Source organism: Symsagittifera roscoffensis, chromosome 1, assembly GCF_963678635.1.
Source record: "Symsagittifera roscoffensis chromosome 1, txSymRosc1.1, whole genome shotgun sequence".
NCBI classification, from domain to species: domain Eukaryota; kingdom Metazoa; phylum Xenacoelomorpha; order Acoela; family Convolutidae; genus Symsagittifera; species Symsagittifera roscoffensis.
This window is the reverse complement of record NC_087062.1, coordinates 28,465,726-28,486,335: the sequence shown is the minus strand read 5'-3', so window position 1 is coordinate 28,486,335 and position 20,610 is coordinate 28,465,726. Positions and strand designations below refer to the sequence as shown.

General features: G+C 38.0%; 2 protein-coding genes across 3 annotated transcripts in view; one reads left to right on the top strand and one right to left on the bottom strand.

Moving 5' to 3' along the window:
- LOC134842206 (SH3 domain-binding protein 1-like) overlaps positions 1-15,127 on the bottom strand; it is a 40,045-nt gene extending 24,918 nt beyond the window's left edge. The window contains exons 1-5 of one of the 2 annotated variants that reach the window (XM_063858447.1): positions 14,078-15,127; positions 8,036-8,201; positions 6,524-6,708; positions 3,416-3,527; positions 79-152 (exon numbers count right to left, since the gene is read on the bottom strand). In XM_063858447.1, the coding sequence (XP_063714517.1) occupies positions 79-152; positions 3,416-3,527; positions 6,524-6,708; positions 8,036-8,201; positions 14,078-14,136 (596 nt within the window). In that variant the 5' untranslated portion in view covers positions 14,137-15,127. The remainder of the gene's footprint in view (positions 1-78; positions 153-3,415; positions 3,528-6,523; positions 6,709-8,035; positions 8,202-14,077) is intronic. The other variant, XM_063858438.1, reaches the window with a different exon arrangement.
- LOC134842310 (NEDD8-conjugating enzyme Ubc12-like) overlaps positions 1-20,610 on the top strand; it is a 398,285-nt gene that overhangs the window by 231,798 nt on the left and 145,877 nt on the right. The gene's annotated exons all lie outside the window — the stretch shown is intronic.

Genomic DNA, 20,610 nt, shown 5'->3' with positions numbered 1-20,610 from the left:
GGCATATTGAGCCATAATAATCGACCCTGATTGTACCATACACAAAAGAAAGTTTCATTCTACCAATCTCAATCTTACTTTTTCTCTGAAGTGGAGACATCGACACAATGTTTCTGTAGATTTCTCAGCTCTGAACTCATAGCCTCATAAGACTGAAACAAACAAAACTCGTAAGTTCGGCTTCCTCAACCTTAAAGACTGCAACAAAAACATTAAAAAGTCAGCCGATTGAAGTCGAGCTTTGTCGATCAATATGTCAAGACTTCAGAGCTTAAATTTCCAACTTGAACTGGCTGAGTCAAAGTCATCAGTAAATCGCGCAAACCAATTATTTGGGGAAAATATTTTAAAGCGTTAACTTTACTCATATTAAATAAGGCGGCAGAAGTTGATGATCATCAACATCCTCGGAGACCCTTCAGTTTTCATGCCAAAAGGGAGGGAGAAGAGTCCAATAAAGGGGAGGTGGAAGAGCCCACGAGTCCCTGTGGTGTGTTCAATGAAGTTATTCTTACATCAAAATTTTTTGAGATACGAGTCCAAGTTTCACCGCTGGTCTCGTTAATGTACCTAAGCCCTTTTTAAGCTTTGAGGTTATACGAGCGCGCGATGTCATCCGAGCCGCTCAAAACGTCTAGCACTCGATCTAGCGGTCAGATGCCTAGTGATGTAAAGCTCTCAAGTATCTACACGAGGCCATCTTTTTCGAGTAGTTCCTCCATTTGCGTCCATTTAGTCCTTTTGATGAGAGTTGGGGAGTACTCTTTATGTAGACGCTTCCAGAAGCTGTCAGGTCAATTATTTGCTTGCTTTCAGAACTTGTTGAACAATTTACTTGTAGATGCTTTGTAGAAGGCTGCTGCTAGAGCGTAGACGAATCGACGACCCATTTGGAAATGGTTGAGTGTCAGAGAAATGTCGTCGTTGATCTCACTACTGATATGCGTTAACGGTCGAGAGTTAAGCTTGTAGCATTGATATTCTCGTTTACGATAGTAGCAAACAGATCTTTTGATAGTCAATCAGAACCGAGATTCAAAGAGAAAGCTCGTTTTATTATTGAAACTATTCGCTCCCAGGCACCATCCGACATTGTGAAATTGTAGCGTTTCAATTTTCGTGGTTTCGTTGAATTTGATTTGTTCCGAGCATAAATACCTACGGGCTCCGACGAAGTAAGTAGCGTTTGTCGTGCCGAATTTAATGAACAAAGTCGTCCGTGTAGAAGCTTTCATGCAGCAAATGAGAAAGATTGCGTTTGATTACACAGTAACCGGCAGCAGTTCCATGAAGCGCAAAGATGGCAAGGAATGGCGAGCATTTTGCATTTAAAAAAAGTCCGGTATACTGATATTGTTCCATACCACTTTTAATAGGCCAAAGGACGCGAAGAGCATTTTGATCCCACTCACTAATGCTGGTTTTGCTTGCATAAATACGCCTTCAGTATCCGCCGATACGGCCAAAGATTTTCCCAGAATCGAAATACAAGGCCAAACATGTTGTTTAGTAGGTCTATTCCAATGTCAAGGCAAGAACTCAACGTGACGCCTTTGTAAGTCGAAGCAGCGTTCGCCACATCGCGTACCTTCACGGCATTTTTGGATTACTATTAACCTCGGCTATGAGTATTGAAAAGATAGACGACGTATCTATTTTCCAGGCCAGTAGTAAGCAATTTCTCTTTAAAATGAGTGGTTTCAGGATCCATTTTCAGATATCTCTGTAGTGATGGCAGTTGAGCTTTTGCTACCAGAGTTGATGCGCATTTTCTTCTGGATTTTCCATAGTCGATTTCTTTCTTGGCGATATCTGTCATCCTCACTGCTTTCGAGCTTTGTTGTTTTCGTGGATGCCTGATCCTTCCACCTTCCAGAATTTTTCCACTATTTCAGTAACAGCAAGGTATTCTTGTTCGATTGTGTCAATGAAAATAGTCAAATGCGAATTTCACTCGCTCATATTAGATTTCTGGATCAGCGGGCCAGTGATTGCCCAACCTACTAGATTTTTGACAGCGATACTTAAAAAAGCCTGTAGTAACTTTCCGATCATTGCGCTCCGCATTGTTGCGGAAACCATCTACGCCGAGCACAATTTGCACTGTTGTAGCCTAGATCCGGAAAGCTGACATTTCGAAGGTGGTTGTAGAGTGAGCACGTTCTAATACGGTTGTATGTGTCGATGGCGTCTAAATTCAAAGCTTCAACTGAGTAGAATGACTGCAGAATTAATGCAGGCTTCGTAGTGTAATGTGTTCCGATACTTAGCCTGTCTAGAGAGAAAGAAACTGTCTTTACTAAAAGCGCTTCGTACGCAAAGCTGTAGTTTTTGGATCGGTTTACACTGAAGTGTTTCAGCTGTTTGATGTCGTTTGATGTCATTCTTGAAAAAAATTACTGGCATTAATTGCAACTGATTTTTGATTATATTTACAATTAGAACCGGAGCTTTTTGTTGTCTTGTTTACTGTAATTCCAAGATGCATGTTTTTAAACTTTTGGCTGTGAGTTTAAAACTGCTTTTGTCAATGTGTAGAGTTGAGTGATAATTTCATCGCAGTTTTTGATTAAAAATCGCTTGACTGATGTTCATTCACTGAATCTGGGTTGGCCTAAGCAGTTCAAGCACAGCTTATGTTGTTTAACCATCTCTGCGCGTTGATTTACGGAAAGTTTGAAAAAAAACGGACATTTTCCAAAAAGGAGATCTGTCGTACTTTTGCCTGATCAAAACTTAACTTGTTAGTCCGGTCGTCGGATTGTTGGATGGTTCTATGCCCAGGTTCTCGCATGCTCTTTTTTCCAGATACTGCGTTGTCTTTGAGTGTAGCGTATTCGAGGTCATGCACCACGCAGTTTTCTTCCCACTTCATTAGTAAGCTTAAGTGGAGCTTTGAGCGAGCGAGTTGGGGTTAGGTTACTAGCTGAGTATCAATTTGTCAAACTTTTTGAGTTCCCCGATGAACGCTGACACCGCATACCTTGGGTTACTGTATCTACGCACTAATTCAAGTATTGTTTGTTCGTACTGAGAAGAATTGGTTCAGTAGTTCTCTATCAAAGGTTTGGCATTATCAGTACATAATGATTGAAGTAAATTATTTTCTCAACAGGGCTTAGAAGTGGGTTGTTGCCTTTTGCACCCTTAAAGAGCTCGAAGCAGTTGTTCCACTCCAATGGGTTGCCGTTAGTTTCCAACTTGTTCTGCCTGAGTCACAATCATCAGTAGAAGAAGTATATAGTAGAAGTATGTACAAGTAAATATTCCGGATAAAAATTTGACCAATTTTATGTTAAAACCATATAAAATATGGCGGCAGAAGTTGATGATCATCAACACACAGCCATCACAATGAGAATATTAACCGTGTTGAATTAAAAACAGCTGCCGATGGATTGAGAAAGGTACTTACATTGATGAACTCTTTGGCCTCGGTGAGGATAGCAGTGTTGACTTCGTTTTCCACGGTGAACTGCTGCTTAGACATGCTCTCGAGTTCTCGTGCCATGCCTTGGAACACCAACCTGCAAAATAAACAACCAAAATCTTAGAATAGTCTGATTGATTGGTTGGCTCTCTAATGGTTGGTTCTCTAATTATATAAGATTTAGAGTTGTAACTGAAATTATCAGGGGTTTATACTGAATCAGAGACAGTTTACGAGCCGACTATATTGTGGGACTGGACCATTAGTATAAATTCCACTGTAGGACGAATCAATCACTCATACAATTACTAAACGCACGATGATGATATCATCATTATCATGCACCTCGCTTATTTAAAAACTAAATCATCGCAAACTCAATGCTGAACTCTTTCTCAAATACATATATGCGACTACGGCATCATGTAAATATCTTGGCGTTATAGTAGATAATCTACTCTCATTTCTAAAAAGTTCATACACTGAGGCACGGTTGCAACTTCGCGAACACATACGAAAATGCGGCAAAAAGAATCTCCAAAATGCATAAAAAGACAAATTTTGCATGCAATAATTTGGAATATAATAAACCAAAGACAACCACACTAATTTTTTTAAAATAAAAAAAAATTGGAACGTGTTAAGCCAGGGCGGATCTAGGATTTTCTCGAGGGGGCAGATTTTCAAAAAATTTTGTTGACCTTTTGTTTAGGTCGACCAATAAATTGACTATCTGAGCTCTCACTATAAAGACACCAATTTGACCAAATTTTCCGCGCCGCAGGCAAATTTTTGAAAAAACTGGCCAAAAAAGGCGTTTTTAGGCACTTTTTGGAAAATTTTGATCCAAAAATTGCGTTTTTTCTGCGCGCGCTCCCCACTCAAAATTAGCATATATTGGCGCCCAAGGCGCCTTTAGAAAAATTAAATTTAAGGGTCAGTCAGCCAAAAATGGATATCTCAAAATAGTACAAAGGGGGAACTTTTGGGTCGGCAGGGGGGTCGAATCCCTGAGGGGGCGTCCCCCCCCCTTAAATCCGCTACTGTATAAAACCAAACTGAGAATATTTTGTATTTCGCGAAGCCTTAATTCAGAACAACTTTGGAAAGGAACTTTTTTCATTATTCTGTTGCACTCAGCAAAGAGCTTTTTCGGTTGATTTGATGAATTTAAAAAATCATCAGCGGTGTTAACTTACTCGCAACCAAATTTCACAGCTATTAAATTGATAATACTGCATAAGCTGCAAAAGTGCCACGAAAACAGAGCACTAATACTTACGACTCAAGATGGGGAAAAAGGCCTTGCAGTATCACACTACGCTGTGCGTGTGAAATAATCAAATCAAAACTCGGACAAAAATGAAGTGTAGTCTCAAAAATGCGACATTTTATTCCAACATCAATTCTGATAAACTATTGCCAGTCTAACAGTAACCCAATATTTCGAAAGGCTTTACTTTTCTACGGAAGTTTTTCAAATCAATTTTTATATCTTCACCGTTCAATTATGAGAATGATTTACTTCAGAAAAAAATGATAGCATAGTGCAACCTGTTTAGATATTAAAACTCAACCGTAATTTTAAATTCTTCATTTTCGTAAAGAAGCTCTGCTTAAATACAAAGAAAATCGAAATTCTCAATTAGAATAAGATAGAATTGTCTTCACAGACAAACAGAGGATCAAAAATTGCTTCACATGAGTAAAAATAGTTAGCAACAATTTTTCTACAAACTTAGGTACAGACTGAAAATTAGGAATTTTGTTTCGTTCATAATTTTAGACACAGAGCCCAAGCTGCGCTTTGTAGACACATTTTGTTACATATCGGATTCGAACCTGCAACCTCGAGATTAGGAGTTTCAACAATAGACACAAATTTGCATGTAGAAATTAGGAATAAAACAAGCTGAAGGGTTCCACACTAACTTTTCACGTGATCAATTTGAAGGCATACAGCCAAATTTAGAATAAATTATGCATTTCAAAAAAATTGTTAAATATATTGACTTCATATTTAAATTTTCTTGAAACTTAAATACAAAAAATAAATTCATTTACCATTGTCCACCGACTCCTGTCTATTGAATCAAATGCTTTCACAGGCTTGCAAATCTCGTCTCCAAATTGACCTCGCAAAAAAAATTCTTAGATTCAACGCGATATTGGGATTTTACAAAAATTTCTGGCTGTTTCCTTAACTTAAGAACTTCACTTTTTCAAATTGTTCGTTCTTTCCAAAGTTTGTCATTTGATACAGTGGGCAATTTCTCTAGGGTTGCAGATCTTGGCTTAAAAAATGAGCTTTCAGGCAACGGTAGTTTTCGAGATACAGCAGTTCTTTTGTGAAATTTGTAAAAATTCTTTTTTTTTTGCATTTTTGTTCATTTTTTGTGCTGAGAGCATGGCGCGGAATCGGCTAGTATTGATGATAGGTATCATTATGCATTCCATTTAGAACTAAGTTAGTTTAACATTATAATCTATCATAACTTTAGCAAAAACAAAAATTTAAATTAATGATAATTCATGTGTTTAAATTATTGATGCGTAGACTCTAAGCATGCGCTCACTCTGCCTTCTGTTTATCGAATTCATAGCCTTGTGCTTATAATGTTTAAGTTACATTCTAATTGCATACATACTTAATTGTTACGAACATTTAAAAAATAGGGAGGAATGTTGTATTCGGGTGTTTCCGTTTTTTTCTTTTCCACGCAAAATCAGGTACCACAATCATCAGAATGGGCCGAGTAATAAATCTTATTAAAGCCCTTTTAGTCGCAATTCAAACGAAATTTAAAAAAATACTTCTAGAACTGTTTTCCAATTGGTGTAGTTTACCATGACTTTCGATACGCCTAGGTCCTCTTTTTCGATCAGATCTTTTTTTATCACACCACGCAGAAAAAACGACCCTTATTCGAAAAAAAAATATTTTATTTTTGTATTAATAGTCGGAACATTCTGAGCTACTTGCACAGTAACCGTCTATCTTTGTTTTGCTGATGCTTTTGTTATGACTTATGGAGAAACATATATTTCCTTTCCTTCTCATTATAATCCCCATGAAACGCGTTAAGAGCTTACGCTAAAGGGTGCACTCCTTGGTTCTGCTCTTCGACCGTCTTCACTTCTACAACAGGGGATGAGGGGGCTCCACCGTGGCCACTAAGACTGCCATTTTGAACACCTTCTGGGGGAGCCTGGGGAGGGTTGAGAGATGCTGCAGCTGCCAGTAAAGACTGGGCTATTTTGTAGTTAGGGTACTTTTGCTGAAAGAAAGGCTCTCATTCACCACAGTTTCAGACGTCCTACGTCGTTTTTTTTTTCATAGAAAGATGAACAGACAAACAGAAACTTTCGCTGCTTCATTACTAGGCTCATTTTCTTACGTTTACTCTTTCAAGTACAAGATTATTTTGAATACATTTTTTCGAGAGCGAATAACCACATGCCATAGAATACATCGAAACCAAGTTACTTAAACAAATTATTACAAAAATGTGGTTTTCCTTGAGAAGAGCGAAAGATGACAAACTCATTAAGGTGTTAATATGTGGAGAAGGGTTGGACCTAAGATTTTCCTGAGAGGTAGATTTTCAAACAAAGTTGAAAACACCCTCAATTTTTTGAAGGCGCTGGCCAAAGGGGGACTAAAATTAATTCGTCCGATAGCCGCCCTTACCCCACCCCTCACTTACTTTGACCAATTATTAGCCAAGTTTTATTTCTTTTCAAACAACTATCATCAAATCAGTAAAGCGAATCGCCTCTAACCGATCCGATGATTAACAGGTTAGGCAAAATGAATTGTGATCTCAACAGATCAGGACATTTAAGTACAGTAATAATAATGAACTGTGTGTGAGGCTATACTAAGACTATCACTTACTTTTGCGCCATCCTAAAAGATAAGGACAACAAAAAGGTCACTATTTTGATGTAAAAAAACGGATTTAGCTTAATTTTTAATCCGCTTAGAATTCCAAAACTTAAAAGCCACTTTCGAAATTAAGTAATTACCATTTTTCTCGCAGTTCGAACGTATGTCATTAAAGAGCGTTAATTGCCTTCATTTTGAGCAAATTATGATTTGAACTTCAAAAAATCAACAGTCAAACCGCGAAAAACCTATTTTGAGAGCGAGTAACTTTTAAGTCTTTTTCCTAAATAAAAAACGAATTAAACCACCGAAGCGAAACTGCGCTTCGCAAGCACTAGCAGCTCTATAAAAAGCAATAAATAAGAAAAAGTAGAAATAAGCCTCGAAGTGTTAAAAAAAAAATCGGCTACGTCTCGGATTCGACCAACGACCTAGAAAATATGAGCCGCTCGCACTAACCACTTAGCCACGGACGCTTAATTTTCATAAAACAATAGCCACAAATAAAGCAGAGAACAGATGCTATGCAATTTTCAACGCTACAGTGAAATTTCCATATATATGAACACTTTCATTTGCGAGTAAAGTTAGACAGAAGAAAGTTCGTACTAATAAACTAACGCTCGCAAGCTGGCTAGTGTAATATCATTAACAACTATAAACGTGTCTTTTACGCTCATTGACACTTGAAAATATTTTTAAAAATTGACACTTACGTATTTTCGGTCGATGTCTACAGAATCTGCAGTTGAAACTTTATCGTAAATTTGGTTGGCTTGAATTGATTTGCTAATGGCAGCCAACCCACTACTGATTGCATCGCATTCCCCAAACTGACGCTGTAGTTTTTCGTCACCCCCAAACTCGGGCAAGTTGTCGGACCTGTACAAGAGGGTAAGTAATGAATCATAGATCCTCTTAAGCGTTCCAAGAAAAAACTATTTATCACAACTAAATCTGACTTTTTCTTTTTCGTTGACGAGCGAAGCTTCGCATGAATTGAGATACGGACAGGAAAAACTGAAAATGTGCAGATTCTCGAATAACCAAAATCTCAGCTTCTTTAACAATTCAGGGCAAGTTTAGAAGAGGAATGAAAACTGCGATACATTAAAAAATCAAAGAACAGTTTTGAAAAACATACATTCAGATAAACTGAAAAACCATTCAAAAATCAAAACCAGTTACAATAAAGAACAGTTGAAAACCTAAAGAGGCGCCAAATTTTATAATTTTTATACAGAGGCGAAAGTGTGCTTCGCACCTCTTGCGATACAAAATAAAATGCCAAAAATTTCAAATGCGAAAAGTGAAAAAATCAAATGTTTTGAAATTCGATCACATAAGACAAACGAAGGATCGGGCTACACAAACTCCAATAATTTTTTTCTCATAACCAATAGATGAAACACCCAGAAAAAAATGTTGGTAAAAAAATCGATCCTCAAAAACTTATATGTACTGAAAGCGTTGCCCGAAACTTTGCAACTAAATAACCTGCATATGCTACTGATATAACTGGCTATAATATCAACAAAAAAATTTGCTATAAGCTAAGATCAAAATTAAAAAAAAAATGAAAGCTAAAGTTTCAAACGAAATCCACAAAAAAGAACTTGCGGAAATTTTGAAATCTTATAAAAACAACGCAATCCTATCAAACCTATAGATTATGAACTTTATAGGCAACGTTAGGAGCTGCCCACACAAAATTCCCATAAAAATGAAAAATAATTTTTTTCCAAAATTTCAGCCAGAAAAAAATACACTTCTGAACTTCGCGCGACATTTATTCGTATACAAAACATTCAAGTCAAAATTGCAAAAAAAAAATTGGAAAAGTTGAAAACAAAACGCTACGCCATCAACTTGAATCGATTTCAAATTAATACACATCAATAGTTTAAAATTAAACTAATTCCACGCACCTCTAGATTTAAAAAAAAAACATCAGAAATCTTGCATTTTTTTTCATTAATTTTTTTATGTATGTGAGCTATGTTTAACCTCTTGAAAAATAAAAAAGTACTTTGAGAATCTATCAAAAACTAAAGAAATGAAACACCCGGCCAGCTAGTCAACAAAAATTGGGACGAAATCATTAAGTAGATAAAAAAAACAATTTATATCTGAGAATTTGGTGCGATCCAGAGGGAAGCATCAAAATTTTGTTTGCCTTGAAACTACTCTAAATTAAGCAACTACGCCGATAAAATACAGACCAAACTCATTTGAGCAAAATGAACTTTTTAAGCAATAAAATATATGAAACCAAGGTTAGTAAAACTATAAACAGCAGAAGTAAAATTAAAAGAATAATAAAAGTAACTACATTGTAAATTGCGTGAAGCAAAAAAAAAACATTTCTACGTGGCAACTTAGGCGGAAAAAAATCAGCAGGTAAATAAACAGACGAAATTTTATTCGAAACGGAATACTTACCGCTTGAAAAAAAGTCCTGTCAGATTCGAAACCAGGACCGTTGCCGTCCCAGGCGTATTCGTTACCTCCAGACCAAGTGTGCCGGAGAGACATTGAAATTTTAATTCATTATGAAATGAACCTAATTCTACCATTTTTAATTTTGACCATTCTGTGAACAAAGTTATATACGGGAAAAAAGTTTTGCACCCGATTGCAATAAAATCATATAAAATTCACAAAAAAAGTTTCAAGAAAATGAATGAAAACTAAAAAAAAAGTTGAGGCATTTTTTACTGTTTTCCACAAAAAAAAAGAACAGTTTTCAATCAGCAAACACACAATGAACTTAACTGATTTTTACATCTTCAAAACCGACACAGCCAACGGCCATAAACTAGCAAACGAAATGACTACAAAGAATTTGAAAAAAATATATAAAATGACAATAACAAAAAAACTGTATTTTGATAAACTTAATAAAATTTGAAAATCAATTAAAAAGGTGTTTTTACTGTGCGAAATATACACAGACAAATTTAAAATGAAATGCAGTGAAAACTAATCAATGAAAAAGTAATTACACTAACGGAAAATTTCAGCCGACAAATTTAGCAGACATTTATATTTGTTGAAGTTTTCATCTGAACAGAGCTAATTAGCAATCAATCCTCTTCAAATAGAATTCAAGCAATGTAGTTGACTTTAAAAAACATTGGAGACTAAGCCGACAAAAAATAAGCCGAAAGCGACAAAGTCGAAAAATCGAAAATAAAATAAAGAAATTTATTCAAAAACTATTACCACGTATAGATTGAAAAACATTTGGGCTTCCAGAGTGGTATTATTAGCATGCTGCACAAAAGTTAAAGGCTGCATGTGAATTCAAATGACGTGTAAGAACTGTACAACGTAACGTGCTGAAATTTGTGAACAAAGCGGAAAGAAGTGCAACCAGGTTGCAACATTTTTGCTATCGCAAGTGTAATACAAAGGCGAAGCCGAGCTTCGCCTTACTTGCTTAACAACTCGTACAAAAAAAAATAAATTCGTATAAAAAACTGCTCATTATCGTATGTCTCAATAAAAGATAAGAAGGAGCTCAGATGGAGGTACGTTTTTGCTAATTTTTATATTTGTTGTACTGATGCGGGAAGAACGGTTATTTCAAACTTTGCCCAAAGTCTTTGTTGTTTCTCTACTAGAAAAAATAAATATTAAAGATAATGAAATTTTCCCAAGGACAACAGTTTTCACACAAAAAGTAAGGAGTCGCCATTTCTGCAAGAGCAATTCTCCAAAGGAAAAAATCCTTTCGATTGATTCCTTCATCTGACTTGATAGGCTAGTTTTTAAAAGTCAAAAACTTCTAAAAAAAACAGTCAAAATTCCAAAAACTTGACTTTCCAAAAACCCAGCAAAGTCAGCAAAAAAATAAGTCGTGGCTGCCTAAACAGAGAAGATTCCCTAAAACGGTTGTTGGATTAAACACTTAAAATGAGAATTGGCAGGGTAGTTTTCGAGAAAAATCTAGGCTTCCCGAAAACGTTCAAAGTTCTAAAATTACTTTATTGAATGCCATAACTTTTTCTGAGAGAAATTGGGCGCAGCCAATTATAGAAAGAAACTTTCAACAACTTGTAAAATATATTAAACCAAAACTACTGGAGCAGAAATCCTTGAAGCCAAAAAATTCAAAAAGACTTAAAATTAATTTAAAAATTGTTAAAGTCCCACCTTTGTAATAAAATTTAAGCTTTTGTGCACTCTAGAGAAGAGCATTAAAAATATGTTAGCCTTGGAACGACCCAAAATTAGCTCAACAAGCCGATTAAGCATCAGCCGAAGCCATGTAGTCAGCCGAAACCATGTAAAACAATAAAGTTTTTAATCGAAAAATTATACGAAGTCAAGGTGAGTTAAATTACAACCAGCAGAATTAAATCAAAACACAAAAGCACTTACAAAATAAAACTCCATACAGCCAAAAAAGCAAACGTAAGCAGACAAAAATAAGCCGCCAATTTTTTCCCTTTTGAACCAATAACAGGTACTGTCCGATTCGAACCCAAAACCTTTGCCTTCCTAGACATATTCGTTACCTCACCAAGTATGCCGGGAACGCAAAAAATTTCGAACTTATCAAGAGCTGAACCTATATTAACTATTTCTAATTTTGACTATTCTTTGAACGAAGTTATTTACGGGAAAAAGTCTAATACCCGATTGCAATACGTTTGCCTATCGCAAGGGTAATTAGCAACGGAATAAAAATTACTAAGCGCAAACAAAACCGACAATCTTTGAGCAGACACCAGCAGAAAAAATCATCCCCTGAAACAACAATTGCATCTACCATGATACTTGCTTAAAGCCCAAGGATAGTCCATGATAAGGCGCACATATTCGGAACAAAATCTGCAGCCATTTATTGTACTCTGACAGCGCCCAATAACAGGGTTCGTGTATTCAAATTTTTTAAAATTTTTTAATTCAAACTTTGAAAAACCATAAAAATTTGAAAAACCATGAAGTTTTTTATATCAGTTGTTCTTTCAAATGACAAACAATTTCCCATCACGGAAACTGAAAGCATTTGAGCAGTCGCATTTGGACGCAAGATTTGCAATTTGGACCTCCTGAGAGTACCCTTACAGTAACCAACTACAATGTTGGGAATTCCGATTCTTCTGAAGTTTTCTGAAAACTATAAAAAATCACAAAAAACGCCATATCTTGAAAACTGAAAGAATTTTAGCTGTCTCAATTGAAAACAAAAGTTGCAACTCCCGAGAGTACCCTGACAGAGCCTCACTATAGAGATGGAACTTCAAATTTTGTGACGTTTTTTATATCTAAGTTCTTTTTAAAAAAGACTACAAACGTCACAAGTCGGAAACTAAAAGCATTTGAGCAGTCACATTTAGACGCAAGATTTGGAACTTGCAAATCATGAGAGTACCCTCGCAGTACCCAATTACAAGGTTGGGAATTTCGAGTTTAGTGATTTATTTTCTAATTTGAGCTCTAAAAAATTTTGAAAAAAATCACAAAATCGTCGTATCTCGTGAACTAAAGAATTTGGGCATTCATAATTGGAGGCCAAACTCTCGACCCACGGGTAAACCCTGACAGCATCCCACTATTGGGTGCTTACTTTACACTCAACCTTGTGAAATAAACCTTGAAATCAAAAACGAAAAAAAAATGTCTTAACCATTGCAATATACGATATATCTTAAACGTGAAAACATTCCTTCATACAACATGCAAAAATAATAAGCTGAAAAATCTTAAGCATGGCGAGATAGTGAAGCCCGCATGTAAATAAATAACTAGCGTGTAACGCACATTCGGTGCTTCAAATTTTTAACAACTCATAAGACACTTCGGAAAAAAAAACTAAATTTGAGGTATCAGAAAATTTTTTGAAAAACAATAAGAAACGTCTGGATTTGAGCAGCCCTATTTAGGGACCGAATTCGAAAATCCTGGAAAAAACCTGACAGAGTCTCACTATAGAGATAGGAACTTAAAATTTGTGAAATTTGTTAAATCTTAATTCTTGGAACAATTTAAAAAAAAAAAGACATAACAAACGTCACATTTCGGAAACTAAGAGTATTTGAGCAGTTGCATTTGGACGCAAGATTTGCAATTTGGATTTCCTGAGAGTAGCCTCACAGTATCCAACTACAAAGGTTGGAATTTCAATTCTTCTGAACTTTTTTTAATCTAAGTTTTCTGAAAAATTAAAAAAAAACATAAAACACGTCATATCTCGAAAACTACAAGAAATTGACCAGTCATATTTTGAGGCAAGATTCGCAACCCGAGAGAGTACTCTGACAGCACCCAACTACAGGGTTGGGAACTTTGATTTTTGTGATTTAATTTGTAATTTCAGTTTTCTGAAAATTTTTGAGTGCTTCACTATCTCGCCACGTTTAAGCTTTTTCAACGAATTATCTTTCTTTGCATGCTTAACGCAAATATTTTTTCACATTTAAGCTATATTGCATTGGTCAAGATTTTTTCGATTTTCCAGTTTGAATTCAGTGTTGATTTCACAGAGTTGAAAATAAGCAACCCAATAATGGGATGGTGTCAGGGTTCCCCCATGGGTTGCGAATTTGGCCTACAATTATGAATGCCCGAACCCTTTTATTGTTTGAGATACGACGATTTTTAACCATTGCATTATACGATATAACTTAAACGTGAAAAATTCTTTCCCTAAACATGCAAAGAAAATACGTTGAAAAAGCTTGAACGCGGCGAGATAGTGAAGCCCGCTTTTAAATATATAACGGACCGATTAATATAAACTTTCTCACTTGAACAACGCTCTGTTCAGATTGTCCCTCCATCTTGCCATGTTTTTTGAAGCCATCATGAGACTAGCTAACTTCCGTCTAGAAGTTATTAATCACTCCAATGAGACATAGTATCTATAATGATTGACTGAGTTGAGCGAAGAGAAGTATAGACGTATATATATTAAAGTAAATTCAGAAATGCAACTAACAAGCATACATTGAACAAACTGTTTCATCAATTTATGTCTTCATTGGACTCGTTTGCTTGAGGCATTCCCTGCCATATTCTTAAATGTTTACAAAGCGATTAATTCAATGTTTGGTGGCAGATCAGTTGAAGTTAAATTGTCATAAAGTTTTGTCTGAGCTGTGAAATTTAGTCTTTAGAGATGATATGGGAACATATGGTAATTCCAATCAAAGCAAATCTTTTTCTGCAGTAATGCTAATTTTTAAAAGCGTTCATCGATAAACTGCATAACTTTGTTCTATGATACAAGTTTCGAGACACACGTTCCAGGTTTATGTGTACTTCATTATTTCATGATAGATAACGTTCACTTGAAAAATGATTCTTTTGGTTGGGTTTAATGAGCTATATTATTGAAAGAAGTTTGTTTTCAGTTCTCCGCAATAGAGAATTGTGAGGCTCGCTGAATATATCATTTCCTGAGACGCTAATACGTCAAACTGTGACTTTAGTGATCCATGGGTCCGCGGATAGATGACCACCCTAACTCAAGTCCTGAGTGAATTCCGGTTTTAGGAGACAATTTTTCCTGCTGAGAAAAGCAAACTCATAAGGACATCAACATGGGGAAACCAGCCGTCAAAATTCAAGATCAAATAAGTGTGTCATGATCTATTAGTCGGCAAGTTGTCGAGAAGAGAGGCCACTGTCATACATGCAGGAAGAAGCTGAAGGGAGACATATTCTCATGTGTGAAGTTGTGCCAGTCGGTCATATTTGGAAGTTTGACCTTGAGGAATACGAACTACGTAATTTTGGGATGAAATTTATTTTTTCCAAAAATTCGAATTGAGCCTGTCATGCTGAACTTTCTCGCGAAAACTGAAAATATCAGAACGACCGGATAATAATCACGGGAAAGTGGTCAAGTTAAGCAGCGGGAAATTCCTATTCGAAATTTCCGACATCTAAATAACACGAGAGTAGAGCTCCTATCTTGATACAGAAAACAAAGAACATCGAAAATCAGTTGGACCAGAGTGAACCATCGGTCGAAAGGTGGACAACCAAGGTGTCCCAATGGTCCAGAACCAAAACTCCATTCTTGAGATAAAACTTGTTCGATTAGAACTTATTGAACCAAACTTAATTTCCCGATTATTCTCAAGTTGCTTACTAATGTAGTTACCTCTAATTCTCGAGTGTGCTGGTATGTGAGTACCCAATTTAATTTTCTTGAGTGTTGTGCCATTCCGCCGGATGACACAGTATAACCTTCCCGCGACGGAAAAAAAAGTGACTAAAGGCCTTACGAACAGAAAAGTGTTGCGACGGAGGGTCAGAATGTTCTGGAATTTTTATTTTTAAAATTTCGATTTGAAGGAGAACATTTCTGAGAAATAGAAAAAAGACGGCCATTTTGAATAAAATAGAGAAAAATCAGAACGACGCCATATTTTGTGACGAACGGTTGTATCCGAGACGAGAAAATTACGGAGCCTCTTATCGTGGCAATAACACACGATAAGGACCTTAGTGACGGATATTTGTGGAGACGGAGGCTTCAGTGGGGGGAAGAGAAATACCACGGAACCCTCCCGGGACACGAAATATAGGAGATAAGAGTGTTGTCTCAAGAAAATCACGGGAGCGGAGGCTTGGTCCCCCAGAGACTGTTATATGTGAAGGGACTGTGTAAACTAGCCATAACAGTTGCTGTAATGTCCTAGATCTGAATTAAACACCGTTATTATTTAATATTTCAGAGCATGAGTAGATAGAGAAAGGAAAAGGTCAATCCATCTCCAATGGATTTGATATAAAACTGTCACACAAAAACATATAGAAATAGGTGGTTCGAGCCGTGTTTTTAATGACAATCACGTAGTCTGAGGATCCGAGACTCAGCTATGTGGTTGTGTTCGCATGCAAACGAAAGCTGATCAAAAGTCGTTTGACTGATGGCCTAAAAATAGTAACTTTTTACTTTGCCCTAGACAGACCAGAAAATCAACTGGCAAGGTCGAGACGGTGAAAAACGAGTGGAATTAAGGTAACTGACGCCTGCCAGTCGTCAATAGGTACTTTTTCTACGCTCCGTCGCTGTGTGATATTTGGGCGAATGTTACATAGACGTTTTTATGGCGCTCCTGGGTGGGCCTGTTAAAGGCATGAAACCATCATGATCAGCAAGCGTTTCAGCGACGTACCCTCCGCTCCGGGCGTATGCCCGAGTTAGAGGCCTTAATGACCGTTTTCGTACTAGGGGGAAGGTGCGTACCCCTCCGTCTAGTACGATTTAGCTTTTTAACTTAGTTAACACCGAAAATTCCGGGGGTCGGAGGGTTAGGTGGGAAATCTAGAGCCCGCTTGTCCTGAGGTCCCAGGACCAAAAACAATTAAAGAGAAAGCGTAAAACCAAACAAAAAATAGTGTATAACCAAGAAAAAGCCAAAAATAATTATTTAAAAACAAAAAAAAGTACAAAAAACAGTAAAAAATCCAAAAAAGACCAAAAACAGTAAAAAAAACATAAAGTGACAGTTTATATGTTATTTCCGGACGAGATGTGATCTGACCTTCCTATTTGTTGTTGTTTCAGATTGATTTATATCGTTTCTGATAGAGAGATTGTGTGTTTTGGTGAAGGGTTGGGTACCCTCCCTCGAGTGTAATTTGAGTGTTTAAGCACGTTAATGGTGATTTTGCCGGTGACCGGAGGGTAGGGTGGCAGGCTGATCAACGTGTTCCACACTCAACAGGGACATCAAGGACAACATCCGCAACGACTGTTGGGTATCGTTGAAGCAATTTTAGTATCGTTCGGGTACTATTTCCTTAAAACTTAAGTGGTGGGGGGCACGATTGGCGCGGTCCGATTGTACCCTCCATCGATTACAAATTTCCGAGTTAAGGGTCTTAATTCGAATATTTTGGTGCAAAGGAGGGTATAGTACTATTTATTAACGACTATTTATAGATTATTGTCCTTACTATATATTACTTATCTCCTATTTAGACCCAAGAAACACCCATTTTTTGTCGAAAATTACCAATTTTCGACCAAACTGTAGACCCCCAAATTTTCGGATATCCGAGCTTTTCCGATAGGCAAAAAGCTTTTATATAGAGAGTAGCCACGTAGTTCGATCCCCTTTATTAAAGAAACCGCGTGAGCAAAGATTCAGTAGAAGTTAGGAAAACGAGAATTTTTCGACCAAAATTTTGATAATTTTCTGTATTTTGTCAATCTGTTTTGGGGATCGATTTTTTGAGTTTTTAGAGTTAGAGCAATAAAATTTTTTGCGTTAGGAGCGTGCTAGCATAACGTGCTCGGTTACTAGAGAAATTTTTGGGTAACCCTCCGAGTAGCTCCGTGGATAGAGCTAACGACTTAAGGTTTGGAAAAGGAAGGAATCGGAGGGTCCAAATTTGATAGTTTTTGGCCAAATTTTTGTTTCTAAACCAATTTTGGTCCGGTTTTTTGCATTATTCCAGTGCCGTACAGGGCTACTACGCTCATTTCAAGTATTTTTAGGCACTTTCGACCGGAATTGCGAAAAAAGTCTTTCAGATCCTACACAGGTGGTGAAAAAGGCCATTTTGACGAACGCGTTTTTGGCGATTTCTCAAAGACTAGTTATCCGATCGGGATAATTTTGGTACCATAAGTCGACGTTTTTGACCACTTTTCCGAATCGCAACCGTTTTTGGGTTGATTATTTCGGAAAAGAAAAATTTTTTAGAATTTGTTGGTTCGGAGGGTCCAAGTAACGGGCAACCCTCCGAGCGGCAGAAAATTTTATCAAAACATCTTTTTATTCAACTGGGAAGGTTGACCGTGTCAGCCAACCTAGTTTTAAGTGAGGTAGACCGCTTTCAGAGGCTTCACTGCGGTGATTTAACCCTTTTTCTTGATTTTGGGGGAACCCTCCGAAGTGACCCTCCGGAGTCAGCTAAACCCTTTAGCAACCCTCCTTAGTGGAAAATTTCCACGAGATCACCCTAAGAAGTTGAAACAGCTCCCCCTAGAACCCTTAGCTTATTTTGACGCTTTTTGAAGCTAGTAGGAGAACCTTCCAAGTGAGATCAGAAAATTTGAAAATTTTGGAGGTACCCTCCGAGGTGACCCTCCGGAGCGTATTAAGCATCTTATTGACCCTCCTTAGTAAATTTAGGGGGACCCTCCGAAGTAACCGGGTGATTAAGATACCCTCCTAAGTAACTTGAGTGATTGAGGTACCCTCCGAGGTAACCCTCCGGAGTGTCTTAAACCTTCTAGCGACCCTCCTTGTAAGAGACTTGAGTAAACCTTCTGTGGCAATTTGGGAAACGGAAAATATCCATTTAATTAGGATCATATTAGGATATTAGGCGTGCTTATCAGGATCATAAGAATCCATTCTGACCCGGAAATTCGTGATCAACTTTGGATTCTATATTGGGTGTATTAGAGGGTTACCCGAACAAAATTTTTTTTTGATTGTGATTTTGGTTGAGTGGTTGCCTTGAGCTACTTAATAGGAAAGTTCGGGCAATCCGGGAACAAATAAAGGAAGACCTCGGTGGGTGTATTAAGCAAATACACACCCACTTGAGAAGAAGAATTGTTCCCTACTCTCGTGCACTTGGAGCAGTCCGAGTGTGGGAGAGCTTTTTCATAGATTTGACGAATTTTCGACCAAGAGGTTGCCTTGAGCTACTTAGTAGGACAGCTCGGGCAATCGCAGGACACCTAAAAGAAGACCTCGGTGGGTGTATTAGGCAAATACACACCCACTTGAGAAGACTGTGTCCTGGGCTTCGTTCTTTCGGATCGTTCCGATTGGGGGAAGTCTTTTTCTTTAAGACTAAGTTTTATTTATCTATTTCTGAATCATCACTGCTTTTTATCGAAGATTGTTTAATTTTAACAGAGCAGTGACTTGATAAATTGTGTGGCGATAAATTGATACTGACAAAAGGTCGCTGTCACCTGTAGGATATTCTTATCTGATTATCGATTGTGTTTTGTGTGTCGATTATATCTTGTGGAAACTTAGTGATACTGTTATACTATACAACCGGGTTGAGTTAGCATTATATCAATACTGGGTAGACCCTGTGTGTAACTTTAGCTGAGTCACTAATTTAGTCGTGAGAGATCTAAGAGACATTTTGATACTGACGGAATCGAGTAGGCAGCGTTAAGTGATTTAACTAGATCTTGTTCGTGGTACGTTTGCATTGCCATCAAATTACGAATACTTTCATTTTGTACAAAACTATGCAGCGCAGGGACTCGTTAGGATCGACTACTAAAATTCCCAGGCTAAGCAAGGGAAGCACGCGGAAATTTAGAACTAGGCGTAGCCAAACCTCGTTTAGCAGCGCTTCCGACGCGTTTGCTGAAGACGAATCGACTAAAGGTCAACCTGATCTTTCAGTGATCGAAATGAGACTAAGGAGCGAGAAAAACCTTGATGGCAATCAAGGGCGGAGCGCCGAGGCCGAGCCTGCGAGCGAAACGCCGGTGGATCCCTTTGACGAAGGGGAGCGAACGCTCATTCGACCCGACTTTGAGCCAGACGGGGTCCTCGAACGAGAGGAAGTCGAGAGGACAGAGGAGACCTCGGAGCGTTCCGAGGTCGAACCTCGGGAGGAGGTGTTGTACAGGGGAATGTCCAAGTCAGAGACTAAGAGCTATAAATGGAGAAGGGAACCTTCACATCTGACAAGTGCACACTCATCCTTGGCCAAACAGAGTAACAACGCGATGATGTCGAGTATGAGTCCGGGTGAAGAGCAGACGTTCTCGAAGGCCAAGAAGAGTTGGAAGTCCTTGTACGACGAACGCATGGCGTCACTACCAACTGTAGGTTTGACTTCCAGTGATGGCTACCCGGAGATAACCCATCCGGATGTGAACTTCACACCGTGCCCAAGGAACGACATGAGCAGGGAGGCGTCTTCTGCCTCGCCGACCAGGCCTATGTCAGATGGGATAACGATGGGAGCATCATCAACGTTCGACAGACTGATGACGTCAATGCACAAGCAAAAGGGCGGTGCGTCATCAAGTACTAGGCTACCGCCGCAGCTGACCTCGTCTTCTCTGGGGCTAACCCCGCCATTGGGGGCAGCTGGTGACATAAGTGATATGTTCGCTGGTGTGATGAATGGCCTGGATGAATTGAGGCGAGACATGACTAAGAGGATAGATCAAGTTGACGAGAGAGCTCACCATGGTCGAGAGAATTTGAAAGATGAGCTAACGCACGTGAAGTCGCAGGCGAGGTTTGATCAGGCTCGATTGATTCGTGACACCGATCAATGCCTGGCCGAGAGCCTGGCACAGGCAAACAAAGAGTCAGAGGAAAGA